The sequence below is a fragment of the Montipora capricornis genome, chromosome 10, assembly GCF_036669925.1.
Source record: "Montipora capricornis isolate CH-2021 chromosome 10, ASM3666992v2, whole genome shotgun sequence".
NCBI lineage: Eukaryota > Metazoa > Cnidaria > Anthozoa > Scleractinia > Acroporidae > Montipora > Montipora capricornis.
Window position 1 is genome coordinate 1,680,100 of NC_090892.1, and position 25,723 is coordinate 1,705,822.

The 25,723-nt window shown below is 40.7% G+C and overlaps 1 protein-coding gene across 1 annotated transcript in view; it reads right to left on the reverse strand.

Moving 5' to 3' along the window:
- LOC138019086 (uncharacterized) overlaps positions 1–25,723 on the reverse strand; it is an 81,713-nt gene that overhangs the window by 623 nt on the left and 55,367 nt on the right. The window contains exons 34-40 of the mRNA XM_068865754.1: positions 19,094–19,108; positions 17,827–18,018; positions 14,042–14,245; positions 13,417–13,623; positions 3,378–3,593; positions 3,004–3,174; positions 2,678–2,881 (exon numbers count right to left, since the gene is read on the reverse strand). Coding sequence (XP_068721855.1) covers positions 2,678–2,881; positions 3,004–3,174; positions 3,378–3,593; positions 13,417–13,623; positions 14,042–14,245; positions 17,827–18,018; positions 19,094–19,108 — 1,209 coding nt within the window. The remainder of the gene's footprint in view (positions 1–2,677; positions 2,882–3,003; positions 3,175–3,377; positions 3,594–13,416; positions 13,624–14,041; positions 14,246–17,826; positions 18,019–19,093; positions 19,109–25,723) is intronic.

Below are 25,723 nucleotides of genomic sequence, written 5' to 3' on the forward strand. Positions count from 1 at the left end.
TAATTTCGAGAAATCGGTCATAATAGCGAGATGTAGGCTCATCCGCTCATCCATCGAAAATCATAAAAATAAACTGTTGGAGTGAAAGTTTCCGTGCATAGGTTTTTAGGAGTGAGATTTTTAGATAATCGTATGCCGCTAGGGATTTGGTAAACAGTAGAGTTCATCCTCAACGAGCGTTTTCGTAAGCTCTATCCGTTGCAACCACTACCGGAATTCGATGGCACGAGGAAAGAAAATGTTAAAAAAAGATAACTTCTTACGGTGAGAATTTTTTCATTTCATCATATTTTGTAGATAGTAAGTAAAGTAAGTGATTCATGATTAAAAAAATAGGGGTCACCGATGATCTGAACGAGTAAAATCGATGTGATTTTGCAAAGCTCTTGGAAAAGTTCGTTTGTCACGCTTTTGCGTGACCTGTCGGGCAAGGACTGAAACCCAAGAGAGGATCGATCGTTGAAGAGATGAAAGGTTTTTACCAAAAAAAAAACCCTTTCTCGAGCATAGCAACGAAGTTTTAAGCAGGGGTCATCTTCATTTCGTTGGTGTTTTGTATAATATCTCTCCATTGCCGTCATGCTCATCCTCTGGAGTGTGTTTTCTGTGAATTCAATCGCTGATTGTTTCCACGCAGGTCCGCACTATTCAAGCAGACGAGGACGAAAATACTGCTCAATTTTCACGAACGTAAAGGAAAAGAACTTTAAAAACATGCATTCACTTTGAACTTAAGTTCGTAGGGTAATAAAAACATTAAAAAGAAACAGCCCCATTAAATTTACGCAACGGTTCGTCTTCGAGTTTTCCAAACTTTCAGCCACTAGTCTACTCGATCAGCTACCTTTTCCAGAGCTTTTCCATCCTCCCGCTCTCTTCTCTTTAAAGTTTCATTATGATTCGGAAATAAATATGCCATTCTTTTGCCGGCCTGGAATTTTTTCCTCGGCGTTTTTGTCGCCATGTTATTTTAACTGATGCTTGAAAAATTTGTATGAAAGTCAAGTAGATTAGTAGACGACTGATAAAACCTCGCGAATATCAGTCGTGCAGTAGTCTACTTGACTTTCATAGATATCTTAAGTCAATTTTGACTGATCACGATCTTCTCTGATCCAACGCTGTGCAAGACTTATCGTCCACGGTTTTTGCAAAAGTTTTAAAACCTGAACTTCACTAATGCTCGAAGTTATGCGTGACATATTACAGTCGCGTTACCTGCGCAGTAACGTTGCGCACAAACAATTAGCGCGAACGTCCTTAAAGAATGGATATGTACCAGGAATGTATTGGTCGGTCAGTCCGATAGTGTGCTAAGAAAACAAGTCGGTATAGGACCAATCCTAAGTTCAGAGGCAAATCTTATTACTTAATAATTATTCCAGGGGCGCACTGGATATGAGATGGTAAGTACCTAACGAGGCGCGTAGCACCAAGTTAGCAATAAGTTAACCAGTCCCCCAACACGCGCGAAAGGAATAATTGTTTTATTAAATTACCAAAATTCTGAACGCTTGGACACTTGTAGTTTAAATCCAAGTTTTATTGGATTTTTCTATTTTGATTTTACAACCGAACGAGCTGATAACCGAGATTGAGTGAACCAACCAGAAAGCTAGAAACGCAATATCCGAGGTCGAAAATTTAATAAAAAGCAGCAAGACCATATCATCATGAGAGCAAACTGCAGGGGTATTCAAACAGTTTTAAGCAAGAAAGACTATTCTACTTTATAGAGTTCTATAAACAGTAGTCTCAATATTTCGCATTTGTCCTTGACCCTCAGTTTACAGAATTGTCTTTATTTATAATACAGGTCCCACCAAGTAAGTGTCAATCAGATTGGATCTAATGACCACAATGTCTATGAAGGGTTCTGAACCAAGTATAGTCTTGAAGAAGCCGTCCTAGAAATAGTTAATGCCGTAAAGCCCGCCGCACACGTGTGCGGGGAAATTGTGGTGAGAAATTCGCCTCCCGAGGCCATAAGGATAAAATTGAACATGTTTGATATTTTTGGCCTCGCGAGACAAATTCCTCAATGTGTGCGGCCATCGTGAGAATCGAGCTGAGCTTGGTTTAATCAAGCATCCAATAAAAATACGTGTCATACTCACGTGACTACAGCGGTTCAGGATGGTGTCGGAGGAAGAAATTCCGACGTCACTGAAGTCACGTGAGAATGCCATGTATTTTTATTTGATGCTTCATTGACGAAGCTCAACTCGATTCTCACGATGGCCGCACAAAATGAGGAATTTGCCTCGCGAGGCGAAAAATATCAAACATGTTTCATTTTTTCCTCACGGCCTCGCGAGGCCAATTCTCACCAAAAGTTCCCCGCACACGGTGAGAAAACGGCTGAGCAAACCGCCTCGCGAGGCAGTTTGCTCAGCTCTTTCCTCACCGTGTGCGGCGGGCTTAAACTGAGGGCCGCTTAGTGTTGCCGCATATCGAGACTTCTGTTAATTAATGGACCTTTGCTGTATATGTTATGCATAAAAGAGTCATGAGTGACATATCGAGAGGGACCGCTATCAATTATTAGACACCTCAACAAATTGTTTTCTGCTTGTGACATGAAGTGCTTTTGTTTATTTTATTTGAATTTGGTCTTTTTCATTCGTACTTTACGTGTAAGTGGAAAAAGCATTTCCTAAATGAACGCAGGCCTTACCAATTGTTTCGTGACAATGAGGTAATCCAGGTGTTCTTGAATCCGGAATTTCAATACCAGCCTTATTCACACACCAGCACTCACCAGTGTTTAGCTGGCACTGTACCTCTTCAAATTCACCGTCATCTTTGCAATCAGGAATAAAATCTTTTGAGCGTGCGTTGTTAATCGCTCGCTGTAACTCACATAATGTCAAATTACGACCTGTCACAAGGAGAACAAAAAGAAGCTTAATAAACAACTCAACGTACAAAATCTTAACATAAAGATACCTTCAGTCATAAGCCTTTATGAGGAAAGCCAATGTTGTGTCATGTCTGACTCACCATGACAGTTATCTTGACAATCATAATAACTTGGAAACCTGTTGCTGTTGCCATCACAGCCTCCATAAATGAACACTTCGCATGCTCCAATAGTGCCGTTAAAAAACCAAGAAGGCATATTTGCTGTGCAAGGCCCGCTGTCTGGAAATAACTCGCAATTGGCTTTATCTTCTAAAATAAAATAAAAAAGGCAAAACAATTAATAGCAAATTTTTCATGCCAAGTTTCCACACAGGCTGTCCAATTACCTGAAATACTACCTTCTTCACTACCCTAAAAGGTAGGGTTAGGGTCAATTCTAATACTAAAGTGCGGGAACCTGAGCACTAGGTCATCACCTAAAAATACTATTTAAGGCAAAAAGATAAACATACCTGTTAGTTGACAATTTGGCATTCCATTCACTTTAGTTTCGAGAATTTCGTCTCCTTTCTTATCGACACACCAGCACTCCCTTGATGCTAGGTTGCACTGTACCTGTTTATAAGATCCATCAGAATTACATTGCGGGATATTGTGGCCTCTTTCGTTAACTACCGAGGCCTTGTTGTAATCGCTGTGACATAGTGACATATGACGATCTGTCAAGCCTGTAAAGCAGGAGATAAAAGGAAATTGCATTCTATTTCCAAATCATGACGCGCTTCTGCGCACTTAGCAACAACCTGGCAAGAGGTATCATCGTGATAAGAGTAAAAATAATAGCGAAGCTCCAAGCGCCGGAATGCGCGCGCGGAGCACCATGGTTAAGAAAATATGGTAACCCATCATGCGACAATCTCGTACCTAGAGTCCTCGGGCTTCTTGGTTAGCGCTTGAGCGCCTGCAAAGAGTCTGGGATAGTCGACTCCATTTTCCTAGAGAACGTGGGTTCCGGTCTTATTGCGCATGCTTGAGTTTAAACGGAAACAAAAAGGAGAAAACCGTAAACAGTAGAAATGGAGGGTTGAAAGTGTTCGAGAAACAAAAATGTTATCCTTACACACCATCTAAGAAACTGGAGAAATGATCATTGGCTTGCTGTAAGAGTAAATGAAGATGAAACTTCTAACGCTTTCGGTAAGTGTACTTTTAGTGTTTCCATCGTTCAGAATACCATCGTGCAAGGAACGCGATCGACCAATTTTTGTGCAAAACGACACCAATGTCTTCTTCTACTACAATTTGATGTTTTCGTAATTCTGAATGGCTTCGAGAAGACCTTATTCCACGGATTTCTCCTCAAAGAGACTGATGTAGTGTTTCCACAAGGTACTTTTGCAACAGTAACAGTAATCACTTTTTAGCAGCGTGGGGAAATTCTGAAGTAGAAAAAACAAACTGCACTGGAACTAGTTTTAGATTTTGAATCTCCCCTCAAATTCTGGGGCTTCCGAATTACTTACCGACTTCCTGTCGGACTGCCATTGTTACACAAGCGGTCAATCAAAAATATAGTTCAAGTCCATTATCATAGAGTCTTTCTGGGCGCTCATCCGCTGCCCAAAAAGCCAGAAAACTCCGGCTGGGTACGAGATTGATCATGCGACCGTGCGTCCGTACTTCCACCCCTCCATGTATGCTAATGTCATCAGTATCACGTGACCATATCGTGGGCTCAAGTTAAGAGCTCATCGAGGCGGCCATACTCCAGTTACAATATGAATGAAGGGGGTAGTTTCTAAAGAAACTTTGGTGCTGCGTCGGTGGGGAAGTAGTATACAAAAATGTGGTTTTATCAAAGGAGTTGATAATGTAAATTGGCCACCGTACAGAGATTCTAAAAGATTCTTCCAGCTACAATAGTTTACAGCATACATCTTACATATTATGGTCAATTGATAAAAACAAGGTATCCGCTGACTAGTATCATCTTACGATATCGTGGGCTCAAGTTTGATAGATAGATAGAGTTTATTACAAATAATTGTGGGAGGCGCGGTGGCCTAATGGTTAGTGCGCTCGACTCCAGATCGAGTGGTCCGGGTTCTGGTCCTGGCCGAGGACATTGTGTTGAGTTCTTGGGCAAGACACTTTACTCTCCCGGTGCCTCTCTCCACCCAGGTGTATAAATGGGTACCCGCGCGAAATGCTGGTGGTAACCTTGCGATGGACTAGCATCCCATCCAGGGGGAGTATAAATACTCCTAGTCGCTTCATGCTACGGAAACCGGAGATAAACGCCGGCTTGATAGGCCTTCTGGCTCGTAAGCAGTGATTACAAATAATTTACATTGCAGCCAAAAAGCTGAATTGCGTAAATAATAACAACTATGAGTAAATATTAACTACCTTATTACATGAAATTTTGGCGACACTTTAATTTAGCGAATTTAGCGATTTTTCAAAATATCGCTAAATTAAAATGTACCAAAATTAAGTGTCGCTAAATTTAAATCGTCACTAAATTAAAATGACTACAATGGGAAATTCCGCCATCTGGTCCGTTTCACACGATCACGCTATTTTACGGTCGATTATGACGTGTATCGGATGTTTACTGAATACCTTTCAGCTTCACAACTGAAATGGATTCTTCGCTCGCATTAAATCTCGCTTTCCCATGTGGACTCGGCGGTTTCCACGTTTATAAAGAGCTATGGAATCCTAGACTAAATGAAAAGCTTGGCACAATTCACGAGGAAAATAATCCGCACGACTGGTTCGCAGTTGCTGTTAGTCGGCTTCCACCAGTCTCCAGGAAGGAGATGTATCCTCAAGGGATGGGAGCAAGCGGGAGTCAAGGAAATTGCCAACAACGACAAACCACTACCACCTGTTGATCCATTTGAAGAAATTGACCTGTCTTGATCGGTGTTTTTAGAAAGTTAATGGCTAGGTACTCGCAAAAGGAGCATTGACTCTGTGTGACAATGTAAATATGAGTGAGGACAGCATGAAGCTGAAGATGACATTATAGTTGCAGTTTTATTTGTTTTGTTAAGTTTTATAACGTTGTATGATTTTTTTAATGATTTTTTTTAATGAATCCATTGACGTTTATTATTTTATCAAATAAATCTTCTATTTCGTAAGAAAAATTGTGTTTGTTCATCGTGGTAAAGTACAATAATAATAATCAAGGTATTATCGTTTGTCTCACGATGTGGTCACTTGTGATATGAATCGCCAAGTAACTACATCATGACACAAACGATTAATAATTTTAATGTTCTATTGTCGTCGCAAAAGTTTTGAATACCTTAATTCGCCAGAAAGTTTCAGCTTGCAAAATCGCAAAAATTAAGTGACATGTTCCAAAATTTACGAAAAATCGCTAAATTAAGGTGTCGCTAAATCCTGATTTTTCAAAATCGCTAAATTAACGGGTCGCCAAAATTTCATGTAATAAGGTATAATAAATGTGAACTAAGATGTAATAAGTTAGGATAAATAATACACTTCTAAACATGTGATAAGACATTTGATAAAATACCTATGTTAAAATATCTATATTAAACGAGAGACTTGCTCATAGCTGGTATAAAAGTATTCTTAAACCTGTTGGTACTTATATGAGGTAGCGCAAAATTACGCTTAAGTCTTAAATGGTACTTATGAATGTTCCTCGGAGGCAGTAAATGAATCAACTTATTTGATGGACTTGCAATGACATTATTAAAAAAATTATACAGAGTTCACGTTTTCTACCATATAAATAACTCGTGTTAAATAGCTCTAGATTCTTGTTGTATCTGTTTCCAGTTGATATAGTTGAGAGCGCCCTCTGTTAACATGATTGTTCCATTGAAGTGTATTTGAAATAGTGACACCCAATATTTTAGCATGTTCTGCTAAAAAAAAGTTTTTTTGTATTAATTACAATAGGGTCAAATTCACTTCTAGCGACTTTGAAGTCTATGAATAATTCTTTACACTTTTCAGCATTCAACTGTAGTTTGTTCGTCGTTGACCAATTTTCCACTTTGGCAATAGCTTCCTGAACAGTACTGGCGGTGCCCTTTGGGGCTACTTCAGCCAAGGTCGTATCGTCGACATACTGGAAACTCTTGGAGAGATTAGGTCATTTATCATTAAAATAAATAACCACGGTCCAAGTTTTGTGCCTTGGGGAACACCTGAAGTAACGTGTCCCCACTCTGAGAAACAATTGGTGATCTATTAGAACAAAGGCTTTCCGATGTTAGGAGTGACCTCATGTTACTCTGCACTGGGTGTCCTGTACAATATTGCTTATTTGTAATAAATAAAAGACCCCGGATGTCGCTTGCTTTATCCAACAAGAAAGCATGGCGCGCAGTTTGTGTTAATATGTTATCATTTATTTCTCCATCATGAGCGCTGACCGCAATCCGACTTCCGATAGTCCAGTAATACAATTCTTACAGCACCGCCGGTTGAATCTGTGGCCATTGACCATTTATGAATCATGGAAATTAGAGCTTGAGTTGTAGAGGATTTAGGTATGGTACCAAATTGTTTTGAATCCACGATCTCTAAGACAACTGGGCCAACATACCTGCGCACAACAAAATCCTGAGCTTTTTTAGACATAGTGGCTGTTAATAATCGGTCTGAGATGTTTACACATATCGGTAATTGGTCTTTGGGCAATGGAGTAACGTTAGCTTGCTTCCAGATGGGTGAAGGTTCTTGTTCAAGATATGAGCTATTCAGGATAATGCGCACAGGCATAGCAACAATTTCAGCGTAATCTTTGAGTATCCATTTCGGTACGTCATCAGGACCAGATGATTTAGATGGATTGACTTTCAATAAGATTGAGTACACGATGGCATCAGAAAGTCTGAATCAACTTCGAAGGGAGGTGAGCAATCCACTGGCTGGTAGCTTGACATCGGCTCAAGAAGAGCACCATTTATTAAATTTGCAATGTCTTGCAAGAACTTTCCACCAATTCCATCAATGTGTAATTGGGGGCGAATTGAAGGTCTTGATTTCCTGTTGATGGTACCATGCCTGCTATTTTCTTGACATTACTCCACCACTGACTAGGTTTGCTGTCTCTCAGATTTTCGACTTTAGCGGCGTAAAATCTGCTTCGGCAACATTTTCTTTTTCTGTTAACGATGTTACGATAATCATGCTTAAAGAGTTCTGTATCCCCTTCAGCGCAGGATTTTTGTCGAGGAATGATAAGTTCTTTTAGCTCGGAGGTAATTCATGGAGCATCGTTTACATGAAGTTTCACAGTTTTCAGAGGCATAATGGTATCAAAGCCTGTTTTGACTAGATTGAGGAATAGCTGTAGTTTATCCTCCCACCTGTCGATGGAATCCACAATGGACCAGTCAGTTGAACAAAGCTATCTACCAAGCTCGATCTTCTTACTTGGGCGAGTTTTTCTTCTCTTTACAGCAAGACGACTGGAGGTGAGAGGACTTCTCAATTTTGGATATAGCAAAATGATGGATAGATATCAACAAACTGTTTATCATAAGCCTGATACATGTTCGTGATAATAAGATCGAGTATTTGCCACTGTCTCTTGTAGGTTTCCGGACTAACTGTTTTAATCTAAACTGGTTCAGCAAACGATTGCCATTAAGACGATTAAAGAAGGGTGGTAGACCGTACAAGATACAACACAAGAAAGACCTCGAGGAAGCCTTGTTGGTCTGAGATGGACCCAGAGCACCTCTAGTACGGGGTGATGCAGATGTCTGAGAGTTTTGAACTTGATCGAGTTCTCTATGTATAAATAAACGGGTTAGGGTTTACCAGATCTCTTTATTTCGTATATAAGCAAACTTTGAAAATGTAACGGTTACTATCGAGAATGCATGTAGAGTTGCATACGAAACGTCAAGTTAATGTAAAATGCATTTTTTATTATTTTTTATCGCCGCTGTTTGTATTTTATTCTTAATTGATACGACGGCCGAAGAGCAAGAGTATCTTCAAGTTTAGAGCTAATTGAGGTCAGCTATTTTTTTAAGTTGACCGCTGACCTGCTACTGAGTTCCGATTGGATCGCAGGTTCAAGCCATGTTATGGTAAGCATAACCTAATTTTCGGTCTCCGTGCGGCGTCTGGGTCCAAATAAACCCATTAAACAAAAAAGCGTCACGAAAAAATTGTGTAACTTCTGGTTTCTCCAAATTCGGTGTGTTAATTGTGAATAAAATAAGCCAATCGTCTACCAAGTTTTAGCCTGGAAACTTGAGTAAGTCATATACAACATCCATCACAAGCTGTAAAAGTGGCCGCCTTATTAGAGGGCTTTATCGTGGCCCTGAAATCAAAACTTGTTTGTTTAATTTTTTTTACGTTTTCCTGTAGAATATGCCTTTCTTACCCATCTTGCGAAATATCAATCCGTTACGAAAAATGGACCGTTTTATCGGAAATTTCACGACCGCCATTACTTGGCCTTGTTCTTGGAGGCCTGCTTACGTATCAGAGTTAGTGACGTCAGAGACTTAATGCGAACTCCTCACATGGCTAATTTTCGTGGGGAAATTACAGGTTGCCATTCCGTTTTTGCTGTCTCGAACTGAAAAAAAGCCGTAAAGTCGCTGTTCAGGGCAATTCTGCAGCAATAGCTGAAATATTAAGGCTGGAATTTCATTGCATCGCAGCCCTCCTAGCGGATCCTTGCGGGATCAAATGCTTTCAACCGTGAGGTAATTTTGTCGTTTGTTCAGTACATTTTACAGAAGACTGCTTTGAGAAGGTCCTTCATGTTGAAGGATCCAAACGAAAAATTCTTCCTTACGCTGTTCCGACCATTTGGAGGAAAAGGACAAGAGACGGGGTAGTGTCAAAAACGAAGACCGAAGACCGACAACACGAAAACAAAGGTCTGGACAATGAAGACCTCCAAAACGAAGACCCACTCGAAAAAACGTCTAAGGGGCCGATAACATGAGCCGGGATGGCCCGGTTAGGCGGGCTGGCTCGTTCAGCCGAGATCCTGGCACGTCTGAAAAACATACCAAAATTCAAGTTTGCAATTGAATGGAAAAATCTCAGCCCGGTTAGCCGACATCCCGGCATTACGATGCCGGCATCCGGCTAATTGCACACAACCGGGAAGGGGAACTGCTAGAAGCTCCAACATATTCCCGCACAAGACGACAAATTGTCTTTAGGCCACAGCTCGGAGGAATCTATGGAAATAAAACATGGCCATGTAAAGTTACCTGTCAGTTATTTTCCATTCGATACTCGGTCTGTAAAAACGTTTTCTGTCAACAAGCGACACAAATAGAACCAAGAGCAATTACAAACCATTTTTCCATTTCTACTTTCCCGTAGAATCTACTCCAAAGAATCTCCTCTTCCTCTGCGGCCACTTTTTTTTTTAAGGTATTCAGCAACTTCTTGTTAATTGACCGCTTCTTGTTCAGTGGCAATCGGCGAGACGCGTAGAATCGCTCGCTGGTTGAAACAAAACTTTCCTCAAGCATCGGGAGATTGTTCTTCGCCAATTTCGCTAGAATACACTGTAATCAGACATTTCAACATCCCGGCATTACGATGCCGCGATCCGGCTAACCGGGCTGAGATTTTTTCATGTAATCGCGTTCACCGGGACAACCCGGTTAGCCGGGCCAGCGATTTCCAACCACATTACTCCACTTTAGACCAAAATGGCCCAAGGAATAGTCGTTTTTTTCTATGTTTAAATAAAGGATCAATAAGATAGCAAACCAATAAGGCTTCTTTAAATTGTAGAATGAAAGTCCGACACGAGAATGGTGGAAAAAGTGTTTCGCGCCATAACTATCAATCATATCGTTAAACTATCTCAAAATGACGATCAATAGATCACTGAAGGTTTTAGTTGAAATTGCAGAACGTTCGTATGTTGTATTTATCAGATGTAAGACACGAAAGTAATTTATGAAATCCTTCGCTGGTCACCAGCTTTATGTTTAACGGAAATCGAGAAATTTGAAGGACTTCAGTGGGAGGTGCTGATTTCCTTTCCCTTTCCTTTTTGAATTCGTGGATTAAAGTAGAATTTTGTAATAAATCTCAAATCTCTACTCTTTCTTTCTCTTGCCCAATGGATGTTGTAACTAAGCATTTCTGTGTACCTGACAATATTTCGAAACGGAATAAGACTACTCAAGGGCTTTTTTTAAAATCTTTATCTGGGCCAGTACAAACCTAGTTTTGTTCTATACTACGTTTTTGAAAACCCAGTCCTTGTTTCATACCTAGTCTGCAGTCCACGTTTTATACCCTGTCCGCAGGCTTTGTTTCATACCTGGTCTTCGTTTTATACCCGGTCCGCAGTCCGAGTCCGCAGTCCTCCTTTTCAGTACACTAACCGAGTTTAGAATATGTCGTGTGAAAAAAGATAACAACAACAAGAAGAAGTGGAAAGAAGTATACACAAATTTGGTTTTATCAACAGAGTTGATAATGTAAATTGGCCACCGTACAGAGATTCTAAAAACTGACGTTTCGAGCGTTAGCCCTTCGTCAGAGCGAATCCAAATATGGAGGGAAGCTTGTCTCGCTAAATTGTTATTAAAATTCGCCATTCTACAATTTAAAGTAGCTTTAAGTTTGCCATCTTATACATCTTGTATTTAAACATAAAAAAAGATGACTATTCCGTGGACCCCTTCAAAAATAACATTTGAATTAACCTTAATTGTACGTTTTTTCGAGGGGGTCTTCGTTTTCGAGGTCTTCGGTCTTCGTTTTCGGGGTCTTTGTTTTCGATATTGCCCAAGAGAAGGTGGTACAGGGTATGCGTGAGTCCGTGTGATTATAATTTTTTCCCGGAGTGAGGGTTTTTGAAACACAATTTTTTCCTCCAGGACCGACATTCGGATAATCCGCGCTTTTTTGTGTATGTTTTGTCCAGGTCATAAAGAAATTTTAAGTGCCGAAGTGTATCTTTCCTTCGCACGGACCAGGGCGACGAGGACAACAACAACACGGCTGTAGTTGTTCTGGATGAGAATCAGCCGGTTAGCTTGAAACTGAATACTGATATTGTCACGTCTTTGTTTACCCTTGAGTACGATAATTTGATAGATTGCCCGTTTTCTTTTCAGTCCTTTGACAAGTACTCTAAACACTGTAAGGCTGATTTTATTTCAGGTCATATACTTCTTTTAGAGTTCAGCTGTTTCCAACAGCATGGGAATGATAAAATGGCAATTTTATTTTAGAAGATACCTCTTTTCATCTTTGTTTTACCTAGGAATTGAACTTAGAGTAAGGTGATTATAGAACAGTATGACTTGGGGGAAGTATGTGTCTATAATTTTCATATATTCACACTGACACCCTAACATGCCCTAACATAAGCCCTCCTTATGACACCCAATTCTTTAATGAATGGAAAATGTTTCCCATTAAATTTGTCCGACCTCGTTGAGCTGCGCCCTTAGCAATTCAGTCTCCGACTGTGAGAAAGGGCGATTAGCAGGTCAAATATTATATATATTATATTATTTTAACCCCGGAATTCCTCTTTTAGGCTTGGCTAAATCTATATATTATATTCAGTATGTTAAGATGCATATTTGAACTCTTTGTTAATCAGTGACAGCAAAACCTGATACGTGATAAGTTTCTCAACACTCAGTGGTACCGGTACTTGCCACGAAATGCCTTTCCAAGTCTGTGTCACAAGGGGGAAGAGGATTTACCGTTGGGGATTCAGCATTACAATTGTAATTGAACTCTAAAAAGCTTGTCAACAAGTTCTTTGAAGGGGTCAATTGCACTATATTTCATTTTATATTAGTGGGAGAAAGGTATTATTTAGTCTGTACGTAACCGATATCGGTACATATGTAACTGGGATAACCTTCTTTTGATTCCGTAGAAAATGGTATTTGGAAGAGGACATCTGACTAAAGATTTACTAATTTAATCACAAAGAAGAAAAAAACGTTTCCATGCAGCATCCACTTCCTTAGGTAACACTGAACGCAAACGGCCTTCATCCTGTATGTCTAGCCTAGCCCCGACTGGCCGTGTCAAATAAGTTTGTAATCGAGACCTACTAACAACAGTTATTAATGCCTTTGCTTTTAGTACGGTGTTCAAGTCATGTTGGTGTGGTCCAATGCCTCAGGAAAGATTATCGCTTAACTCCAATAGACCAATTTCGATATATTAAAATGCAGTCCGAAACAAAAAGCATCATCTCGAGGCTCTGGGGAATAAATATAAGGATTTGTATGAGTTTATTCCCCAGAGCCTCGAGATGATGCCTTTTGTTTCGGAATAAATTTTAATATATCGAAATTGGTCTATTGGTCTTGTCATCTGGACATAGGACAAAAGTAATTATATTATCGAATAGTAAACGCGTGGAATAACCCCAGACAAAACTTGAAAATTATAGATTCTGTACTCTTTTAAATATCATCATAGGAAACTTTTCAATATATATGTTGCATTTTTATCTTTTAATAGTATATTGTCAAAATTCCCGAGAGGGAAGTGTAAATATAGCATTGCATAGTGTTTTACCTGAACAGTTACGGTGTCCCCGGACGCGTGTGTCAATCAATTCGTTCCCATATTCATCTACGCACCAACAGTATCCGTTGGAGTCATGACACTGTGAAGGCTGGTACCCACCGTCCTCACGACACTGGGGGATAAACATCCCTGGAGGAGGATATTGGAAAGTCGATAAAATATCCTCCGTCTCCTCATTGCACGGCGATTTATTAGCTTAAAGAAAGAAATAGCGAACGTAAGTGTTAGCTGAGGGTAAAGGATAGATGATTTTGCCTTCAATTCAGGGATAACAACCTGATCTGTTTTCGATCTCATAGACCGAATGCATAAATGGCGGCCAAAAAATATTCTTTTGTTTATGTGCTAACTAGCCTCACTAGCCTCGTTTGCATGGACAAAATACAAAAGAAATGTTGCTTGAGAGCGAGGCTAGTGAGTCTAATTAGCACATATGATCAACACTTAACTGCAAGCATGACCCTCATCATAGGATCGATATTAGTCTGCAGGAAAAGGCGATTGTTGTTTCTGTAAATCAGCCCATTAGGCGAATAAATGAAAAGACAACGCCAAGACAGAGACTTCAGCAAAGAAACCGCCTATTTTAAAATTGCCTTTTTTCATATCTTACCACAGTTCGGTCTTCCTTTCATCCGACTTTCTGGCACTTCATTTCCGTATTCATCCATGCACCAACAATACCCCGATGTCGCGTGACATTGCAGGGTATCATATCCTCCATCTCCCCTACATTCAGGTGCATGTAAGCCCACAACAGGTACATTTCTTAGGCCCAAGGCCTGACGTCTCTTAATTTGGCATGGGCTGAGCCAGGCTGCAAGAGAACAAACCCAAAAAAAGGAGAAGCAAAAATGATAATAAGAATACATTATTAATACAACTTTTAGTCTTAGTTGAGTTATCGATATGGTCAGCAGGGTTGAAAACAGCTACATCATCAGTTATGACAAACAACAGTAAAAATAATGGGCATCAAGGAATTCGAAACTGACAAATTTACCTAAATGATTGGTTTTTAGTCACTTTATTACTCTCAACAGATGACGTCATTAGCTACAACTAGACGGCTGCAAACAAGAACAAGACGCCTGCAAGGGCACATACAGTTAACACAAATTATCCAGTCACAGTGAACTTCATCTATAGATAAACATGGGAAAATGACGAGAGATCATTTCTAAATCATCCGAGAAACTTATTACAATCACAGTTCAACAACTTCTCATCCTGTATTCGAAGTCCGGTTCTGTAATCCTGGTTTAGTTCCTCGGAAACTGTTCAAATCTGCCGTGGCGAAGACAAAAAAGAACACTTCTGTACTCCATTTCTCTCAATGTTCAAAAATCTAGAATCCTGTAGTTGAGTTTTCCACAGTCCAGTCCAAAGTCCTGTTTTTTACGTTTCCATAATCTTGATTTCAGTGTTGGAGTAATTTAGTACCAAACGTTCCATAATAACTTGCTTAAATCCAGTAGTCCAGTCCGGGTTCAAAACGACAAAACTCTCTGTTATCGATTCTATTTTTTCGGCATGATTCTACACTCGAGCTGAACAAAAAACTATCAAAAAACGAAACCAAAAAAACCCTAGTGATCGCTTCTCGCGAGAAGAGATCTACACAGCCAGTCGAAACTGTTCTGTTCCTGCCTCATACGGCCCTGAAAAAAGTATCGTAGTACAATGGTACTTGACCATAGCCCTTGGTCGAGAAACTAATCTTAGCCAAAAGGTCGAGAAGCGATCAGGCTACGGGATATTTAGGTAAAAAATGTGGGGATACGGGGGAGGGGGAGGGGGGGCTGGGGATGGAGGAGATAAGGGATATATTTAAAAACGGGAACGCATTGCGTATCTGTAGTAGTGCAGTAACTTGACAGTGTTTCTTTCCATGACTGCCATCTGAGCTGCGTTTTGTTTTTCAGGAGATTCAGATTGTCCTTGCCTAATATGTAGCCCTAATAGTACGCGATGTTGTTTTGCTATTGTAAATCATCGCAGTGCCATGGTAGATGTTTTTTTCTAAATATCCCCTGAGAAGACATGTGGTTCAGTAAAATACTAAACCCAGAAAGATTGAAAAAAATAAAAGGAAATCGAAAAACATTGGCCTCAAGGCTGAAATAAAAAAAAATATTGACCATTTTCAACCACAAGCTTGAGAGCGTACTCTGAGCTTCTGACAGCTTTCCGAGACAAAAGTTCACTGAAGTAAATCTCTGTCTGGCGGGGTCAGTATTAAGATGGGGAACACCAAAAGATGTGACTTGCTGTCGGTAAGATACGACCAAAAATTCTCAGTATAGATCTTTATATCCTGCTTCATGTTAGACAAATGTTGACGCAAAAGTAAATAAATATTGATATATAGAATAGTAAAAGGTAAAAACTGTTAAAATGTTTGACTAAACGTTTAGTCAAACATTTTAACAGTTTTTACCTTTTACTATTTTATAATTTTACCGGCGAAATGCATATATATTGATATATAGCTTTTAAGAAGAGCAGAAGGAACGTTTTAGGAAGTGTCGATCTAGAATATAACAATTTGCCATCAGCAACAAAATTTGCGAGATGAAAACAAAAGCTTTATGTCACGAATGTAAAAAGTTACCATTTTGGGAGATTTTTGTTACGTTCAAATTTCCTATCATACTTTCAGTTGTATAAGTAAAATCGCAAAATCATAGTGGCATCTATTTTAGCAGCCGCCTGTGATCAAGTTACCTTGCGTGTTTAATACTAACAACTCACGAAACAATGGATACATCTGTGACAAAATGACGGCAAGACACCGGGTTTTTTTAGTTTGCTTTTTTTTTTTTATTTCAAGTGTTGTAAAGTTCGGCAAATTATATGCGAATTCAACCTAAAGATCACAATCGTTGATGCTAGTCCAAGTGTTAGCCAAAGTTAAGCCCTTTCGAATGGAGTTAGTAGAGAGCTTTAGATTCTAGGACGAGAACAACTACGAGTACGAATTTTTCTCGTAGAACAACACTGAGCGCGCGCAAACCAGCGTCATTTTGGCGGGAAAAACGTAATACCGTCGTCATTTTAGAACGAGGTTTTGCAAAAATGTCGTCGTGTCTAAACAAGCCACCAACAACGTAGCAGTTTTGGCATTTTTCGATCAGGAAAAGGCTCAGTTGCCAGCAATAAGAATATCTGAGCAAACTATGCTTCTAACAAAAGGTAAAAATTAACCGTCCAGGTTATAATTTTCTAAGTACTTTTGCTTAAAACAGGCTGTCAAATCTCGTACTTGTTCTAGTTCTCGCACTTGGATGGGGGACCGATGCGAAGTCCCCGTGATGGTCATAAATATATGTATGTAGTTTAATTGATTTCATTTTTTTATTTTGTTTGGCCGTTGAAGGCTATTTTCTTATTTTCTTTAAACTAAAAGATTAAAATAAGGATTTTTAAACGACCTTTCAGTAGAATTTTTTTAAACATATAATTACTTCTCTGTCAAAAATTTGCATAACCTCAACAGAGAAAAACATCACGCACACAACAATTTTATCGCATTTTCTTTCGTTGAAATCTTATGCTTAACACAGGAATTTTGGTTATTGTAAAAAAATATTTCTCTATGTATTCGTTAGCAACCATCCTTTAAAATTTGAGAGAAATCGACCGATGCGCGAATATTTTACATTTTTTAATGGGCGGTGAACGTTCTTAGTGCTTTCAGACGGGAAAGTGAATACAACAGATACGTGCGGGCATGCGAGCGAAAAGAGCAATGATTGTGGTATATGCATTAAGTAGAGTGCGCATGTTGCCCTTCTATTGGTCAAAGTAAAAAACAGTGGCCAATAAAAGATGTCGTTTTATTTTCGACAAAACTACACTTTCCAGACCTTACAAAAATTAACCAATGATAACTAACGTTACAAATTGAGGATACGAGGAAAACAAACGGTCCCCATTTTCCTGCTCTAGATCATCCAGAGAATTTGTAGTTGGCAAGTTTTGAATGTCCTGTCGGGCAGCGTGTGGACATCTGATCTTGGTAAGGCCTCATCATATGAAAAGTGCGGGAAGATTATAATAAGGGCACACTTTTCGCTTTTCAGTGGCCAGGAATAGCCACTTCGGCAAATCATTGCGATGAAGGCACGTTTACCTTAAGTATTTTAAAGTGCGTTAAATTTAAATTGACTGGAACAGTGAAAATGACCAGAAGTAGTATTTGTCAACTCCAATTAACATACATTTTACGCCCAAATCTAAAAGAAAATAATTTGGAAGAATTCAGAAATAAGCACAAAATAGTAAACAATCTCTCAAAAAAAAAAAAAAAAAAAAAAATCCGCGAGCCATTTTCCTGCTGTTGTTTGCATTAGTCTTACACTCGTAACTTTCGTAAGGAATGAATATTAGATTTACCTAGTAAAGAGCAATCATGCATTTCCATTGAACGCGTTCCTGGTAGTTCATTTCCGGTTTTATCAACACACCAGCACTGCCTAGTTGAGTGAAGGCACTGTCTTTCTTCAAAAGAGCCATCAGCTTTGCAGAGTGGAATAAAGTGTTTAGGGGAAGTGTTTTTTAGGCATTCGTCACGGCGGGATTGGCAAACTGATGATATTATGCCTGTTCGAGTAAAGAAGAAAACACATTACAGCCGTTGATACCTTTACCATGCCTCCAAATCATTAATATACTGTGTAATCTGAAATGATCTCTATCTCGCAAGTCTTAAATTATTTTAATTGCATGTTTTAGAGTTTTCTCAATGTAAAGGTTGCCAACAAAGGCATCTTCGACTATCTCATTGGATTCATCGCATAAAATAATTCAACTTATAGTTGTCATATCATTTTATGGCATACTCTTTGCCTGAGATTAGTTAATCATGATACATCTATGAGGTGAGTGACATTCTTGCTACAAGGAGATAGATAAAAAAATTTAACTGACCTACTCTTGTGCAGTTGGGCTTTCCCCATTGCCGAGTCCCCATCAACTCATTGCCCAGGTCGTCTACGCACCAACAGAAACCGGTTGCATTGTGACACTGAGTCTGTTCAAATGAACCATCAGGCTGACAACTTGCAACAAACATACCAACAACTGATCTACTGCTCATGGTTATCGCTCTCTTGCGCTCCCGTTCACATGTTGTCATAGCAACTATAAAAGGGTACCATAACATGATTGATGCGTGACCATATTCAAGAGATGATTTGTCTTTTGGGACTCATTAACTAAGATGATGGGAAAGTTGCATTAGACGTATGGCGGTGCTTATTGTAAATCTTTACATATGCAACATTCTTAATAGAGGCTTTCCGAAGAAACAGGCATTCTTTATTTTCATGTCCTTATAGTTTATATTTTAATTTGTCCCACTTATCTGGACAATTTAAGAAACTGTCTGTTGTAGTCACATCAAAAATTCAGGTGTCTCCAATGAGATTCGAAACCATTACCTCTGCGATTTCGGTGCAATTCTCTATCAACTGATCTGTAAGGCCATACAGTTGCGAGCAGGTCAATTTGTTCGGCTCGTGTGGTTAATGTTTTTTGGCCGTCAAATCCGGTCTCAGGTTGAATCCGTATTTACCTAGGTTAATTTGGTGATCCTCATTTTACCTAGGTTGAATATCCACTCTACATAGTTTAAAGCAGCTACCAACACCCCAAAAAGGACTAAAAACACCTTTATCTTTCCTCAAGCTCGGTCTTACGCATTTCAACACATTTTCTTAATGTTTCGTATCGTCTTATCGGTTTCTGTATTCATACACTTACCCATTCACTCTCAACATTACAACATAGTAAGGGAACAAAGAACTTTCCTATGCACTTACCAGTAGTCGAACTCGGACCCTCCAGATATATAGTCCTGTGTCTTCACCACTACACTACTACGACGAAGATGTGTAACCACACACTGTTCTTTCCATTACTTTACCTTTTATAATAAGTCAACTGATATTCATGCATAATAACCAAAACTTATCTTTACCTGACCCTAATTACTGGTTAGCATACGGCAATCCAGTCGAAATCTGCGTCTCGTTTTTCGGCTTTTTTTTTCTCTGTGTCGGAAATCGGAAAAGTTGCGCAATAGGGTCTTCCTGTCACTCCCCTGCTAGATGTTAACTTTTGTCCTAGAGTCTTCTGCGCGCATCATTGAGAGGTTTCAGGGGGTAGTGGAAATGCGTAGATTTTATCCGGTGCAATGGCGTCAATGTAACGCTAATGGCGTTTTAGTGGATCTTTAAACAAAACATACTCTTACGGAGCTCACGAATGGAACGCCAATTGGATAAACAAGACAGGCAGTAAAAAAAAGTATCTCGAATCTTGAAAGCGACGAGTAATGGACATCGTCGAGCCGTATCAAAGTCAGCTGCAGTTCCAATATTTTACCAACTGTGACGTTATGTACAACAATGAAACCTAATGGAAAGTTCTCTGGTAACTTTTTCTGATTGGATATGGACAGAGAGGAATCGAACACCTCGATGGGATCTGTGATTTCTGTTGTCTGGTCCTTTATATTTATCTGTACTCAACTCTGCACAGTCTTTAGGTAAAACACAATTGGAAATTTGACTATTTCTTGTTAGTCAAGAATTATTTATGGCGGAGCCAGAAATGTTGTTTTTCTCAACAACATCTTTTGCTGGAAAGGTTTGTGTGAGATTTTTGAGCCTTTGTGGATTCATCGTGTTGTGTATAATTTAAAATCAACTAATTTGCATACATGGGTTGAAATTTGACACGCGCCGAGCAGTTTTCATAAAGATGATGGATAGGTTTTAGTCGTGCTCTTTCTGGAAAATGATTACTTGGTAGCTATAGCTTTTAACGTCAGAAAAAAGATCTGGTTTGTCATTATGGTGTAAAATGAAGCTAATATGGGAAGCCAAAAATATTTGATTAAGTTTCTGGTTAATCCAATTTATTGCTACAACTTACTTAGTGCGAAGATTGTTTACATTACTCATTAACACGACAACTTTTCAGCAAGATTATTATATCGCTTTAATCTAACCCAAAATCATTTAGAGAGTAAAAAATTCATATTTATTAACCATTTCCTTCGCTTTTGTGTTTGTCAGTATTGTGATTTACATGTACGATAATTCAGGTTCACGTGTTCGCAAGTATGTTTTTAATGAGGCTAAATGAAATTTAAGGAAAGTTACAATCATGGTCTTGCTGGCCATCAGTGTTAGAAACTAAAGCTATTGGGGAAAGGGGCACCATTTGCATGCTGCAGGGGCGTTTACCAACTCAACGTTGCAGATCGTTGCGGATCTTTTAGCTTTGCCTTTTGGCTCGTCTTTTTGCTTTGTATTCGTTCTCGTCAATCTATGGCTCATCTTGTCCCGCTCTACGCGTAATGGTATGGCTACTGCCTTTTTCTGGCGTCTTCGGAGGTGAGCTCTATGGCTTCGAGCATTTCAAGTTCAGTTGCTTCGTTTGTTGTTGACCCGATTTCGGCTGGACAAAACACGTCTTTAACTCCCGGGATCTTGGCTGCTAATGAAGCTGCGGCCAATAGAGCGGCCTTGCAGGCGGTACAGGCGGTGCAGGCCTCGACCTCGGCGCAAGCGGCGGCTACTACCGCTTCACCAGTTGTTACCACGTGCTCTGGATCAAGCGCCGAATTGCATTCCAATACAGTCCAATTGCCTTTATTAGGAGTTCAGCCTCGTTCTCAAGTCTTTTCACTGCCCTCCGAAGGCCTAGGTAGGTCATTATTTGTGCCTTCATTTGTGAACACCTTTACTTTGCCACCAGTCGCCACGGCTTTGCCCGCGATGGGCTCATTGTCCACTACATGTGCGTCCTTCGGAGTTTGGGTTACGAGCGTTCCACCCCATCCTGCGCCAGTTTTATATCAGCCCTTCGTGGTCGGTCCTGGTTTTTCCCCAATCCCTGCTAAGTTGGCAGTGCAATTCTCTGAGCGAACTAACAGCGGCCAGTTTCGTTCAGGGTCGAGGCTGAGCCTCAACTTTACTCGTCGGGCGGGTCATCTTAATGTCTGGCACAAAACAACGTCGGCGTCAAATGGAGGACATTGTTAGCGGGGTGGAGGCATTTACGCTCTTCGCCATGGTCCTAACTTCATTTTTCCTACATCGTTGGTGGGATTTAAACGGCTTACAAACTGCTCATTCTGAGCACCTATCGTCCGTTTGCGGGTCGAGTTTGGCTAACATATGATCATGCCTTCAGAGAGCATACCGCAGCCACCAAACTCACCGATTGGTACTCAGTAAACGAGCAACTGTATAAGTTCCATGCAGCAGGAGCTTCAGCACGTTCATCTTCATCTTCAGAAACACAGTTCCACAGTCCACGGAAGCGGTTAGCTCTTCTGCAGCAATGATCGTTTGCAAGTCCTGGGACAACCGGGGCAAATGTTCTTCTCCCTACTCTGCGTGACTCCCATTGTTGCAGTAAATGTGCAGGAAACCACCGGGCCACCGCCTGTCCTGGCAATTCTGGGGCTCCGCTTATACGCTTTTCGCGCTCACCCTCTGCCCCTCGTGATAAGGTCAAATTTCGGTGGAACTAATGAACCTTGTTACACTGTCTATGTGATATTACGGACTTCTGTTGTACTTTTTATATTTAGCATGATCGCGTGTTTGATTATCTCTTTTGTTTTATAGTTATTATTATCATTATTATTTGGTTAAGATTATTTTTGTGCCATTAAACCGCAGTCAATCAGCATTGGTTTGCCTGACTTGTTGTCTGTCTTTCTTTGCTGTCTCTCACTCTAGCTCCCCCCCAGCCTTCCATCAGTAGATAGGGTCACCCCCTATGTGTGGAGCAGTTTGCCACAGAATTGACGAATCACCAAGATCAAGGCAAGGTAGCCCACGTTGTGGAAGGTTTGCGTCAGAGCTTCCAAGCTTAAGTCGGCCAAATGGAATAAGCCCTCGGCCTTAATGCACGCTTTAAGTTGTTGACGAGTATCTGGATAACGAAGTCTCTCGTGGGAGGGTAGCTGGCCCTTCTCTTCTCCTCCCCTGCAGCCCCAGCACATCCGTAGCTTTGGGGTTATTCCCAAGAAAGGTCAGCCAGGCAAGTGGAGGCTTATAGTTGACCTGTTCTCCCCAGCAGGGTCTAGCGTTAATGATGGGATCGACCCGGAGCAATTTTCTTTACAATAGATTCACGTGGATGACATTCATCTGCATGGTTGCCAAGTATGGCCGTGGTGCTCTCATGGAAAAGTTTCGACGTAGAGGCAGCTTACTGTACATTCCCGTCCACTCTAATGACCGTTTCCTACTTGGCCTCAAGTGGCGAGGTTACTTGACGCTTCCCTTTGGTTTGCGCTCTGCTCCTTTCATTTTCGACTCGGTAGCTTTCCTTGTGGAATGGATCATCATTCATAATTACAATGTTCCTAACTTCGCACATTACTAAGATGATTTCGTTCTAGCTGGTCCTCCCCCTTCGCCCGTTTGTGCCCAGTATTTGTCTACTGCGTTGGAGGTGTGACAGCATCTGGGTCCTGCCGCTCCATCCCAAAAAGTGCGAAGGTCGTCCGTGTACGTCGTTGTCTGTATTTGGTTCACGTGTTCGCAAGTATGTTTTTGCATCTCGTAGATGTTTAGATTTTCAATTACAAATTCTGTTTTGATTCAAACAGACGAAAACGGCTTCCAGACCCGACAGATGTAATGTACATTCATTTAAATATTGCAACAAAAACGAAATACGGAAGTTTCTTGGCTAAAAAAGTATGCTGCTTTACTCCGAAAACGACGAACTATTGACATTGTTACCTGTAGTTCGTTCAATGTAAACAAGAACGTTGACACAAGGCGATCAGGTGCACCTTTGTGGTTGCCTAGCACGTGATGAATTTCTTCCATTCACAAAAACATCATGAGCTTCCCGAGACCTCAGAAATCTTAACGCTTTTACGATCGATTGCCATTATCTGTCGCTGAGATTTAGAAATTCAGATTTTTATACAAACTATGTTATTCTTTTCTTCATCTGTCGTTTGGCTACTTACCCTAGCTGGGTGCCAAGGTCGGAAAGAACGCTTCCGCGATTCCAAATCAACGGTCAAGGACGAAAAAAAAAGTCATGTGTCGCACACAAACCCCAGAACTCGCATTTCCTTTCCCACGGGCGTTTCGCTTATGGTGTGGCATAAACGTTTGTGGAGGGAGTTTTTTGTGTTTTTTTCGGGCAAATCGAAAAAACCGTTCTCTCAACAGCTGTTTTGTACAAGCATGTGTTGGGCGGTGACTTGTCCGGCCCAAGAGGAAAAGGCCAAACTGGGTTGCCGGAGTGTGTCCAGTGAGCTGCTTGCACAGTGCCTTCACGCAACATTACGGCTTTGGGACTGGACGTGAAAACACCCATTTTCTGTTGTAGTTAAAGTATTTTAAAATAGTAAAAGGGGTAAAATTGTTAAAATGTTGTGACTAAACGTTTGTCCGATCTTGTGCGATCATCCTTCAATTATTGGTGTTACTTATAGTGCGATTCGACGGCATGATAGCACTTGCAGATACCTCAAGGCTCGTTTTGAGATGTTGGGTGGGGGAATTAACTAAAACAAAGTTTGAACTTGCCACATGTTGGTTTTGTGCAATTTGTGGGTCAAGGAACGGAGGACGTCATGGAACAAAAAGTGGTAAGGGTGGAGATAAAAGTTTCTCGGCATTTCGAAGTCGTCCATTGTGCACTTTAGTGCAGTAATCTCTAGGCTCGTTTTCTATTACACAGTATCCTGTTGGGTTTTAAACACGTTCAACAATAACTTTTCGCTCTAAGGGGGAAAAAATCATCGAATAAATCAATCTTACGCATGCGAAAATCAAGTACAAATACCAACATCTTTACAATAGCTTCCAAAATTATTAAAGCTGTTGAAGGACGAATAGCCATCACTGTAAAATCACAATTTTTCGGCAGTGAATTTAATGATACGCTTCAAGCCGGCGTTCGCAATGGGAAGCACCCTCCGCTTGGCGGCCAAAACTGGTTTTGACGACCACACCGGCGAGAAATCTGAACTGGCTGCTACGCATGGAAATGAGTTCTGAGGTTGTGCTAGACCAGAGGTATCATTTTTTCGTGTCCTCGAGCCGTATGATTTGGAACCGCTGAGTCGTCTCTGCCGGGGGGGTCCGTACTTTGAAAATTATTCCTCTGTCAGCACCCGCAGGTGTCTTTTGGCTTGGCCTTGCCCTTTTGAACTGTTACGTCCCAACGTTTTGGTGTAAAGGCGTTAAGCCAAAATAAAATTGTGACCGGGTAGCATCAGATTATACTGAAAGAAGGAGGGAGATTATTGAAGCGGAAACAACGGTGTTGCATGTCCCTTCTCTTAGTATGTGTAATCAACGTTTGCTTGGTGGCACACATGCATGATATGACAGGAAAACTGTCCGTGCAGAAAGGCAATTTGGCATGGTTTGTTTTTTGCATGACTAATTAAAGAAGAGTTGAGGGATTTTTTACTCAAGAGCGTGTGTTTGGTCATCTTTGAACTGAATTATATTAGCAAGCGTAACATGTTAGTCAAGGGGTCACGGCTGGGCAATACGTCTGGGTGACACCGGTCAAATGGTCCTAAATGACCCCCAACTTGTAAAAAACTAACTGAAAGCTGCAGTTCAATACCACCCAACTCAGTGCCTTCGGAGTATTTGAGTGTAAACACGTACCACAGGGAAACCCAGTTTACGTTCATGGAGGCAATCTATAATCCTGGGTAAAAACTGTTGGGGTAGGCAATTCCCGGGCTTTTTCCCCCCTTCCCCCATTACAATGTTTGATTTAATTCACGGTCTCCGAAATCAAGATCCGTTCATCGATCGCTCGCAAGTTTTTCAATATTGTACTGAGTGGAAGTTTGGGCTGCTAAAAAATCAGCGGAAAGAAGGGAACACGCGTTGCTCATATAACGAATGAAAGCATGTACATGTAAATTCCTCTACTTGTTGGTCGCGCCAAATTTTCAAGTGTCCCGAAGGTGCCTTGTTGACCCGGATTGTACTTACGGGTACATCACATACTTAATTTGACCGCCTCCCCATAGGGGCTTTTCAGGGCCAATGAAACACAATCAACGAAACAATTGAACCACCAACAACTACAACTGTTTAAAATCCCAACTGGCCGGAGGGACAAACCAGTTGGCTATTTACAAGTGCAGCTGGGAACTTTGAACCAGGGAACTTACCGGGAACAAATTCAAGAGAGTGATCAGAGCGGGTCTTGAACCGGGATCTCCGAATCTCAAGGCAAGCGCCCTAACCACTCGGCCACACTGCCTCCAGTA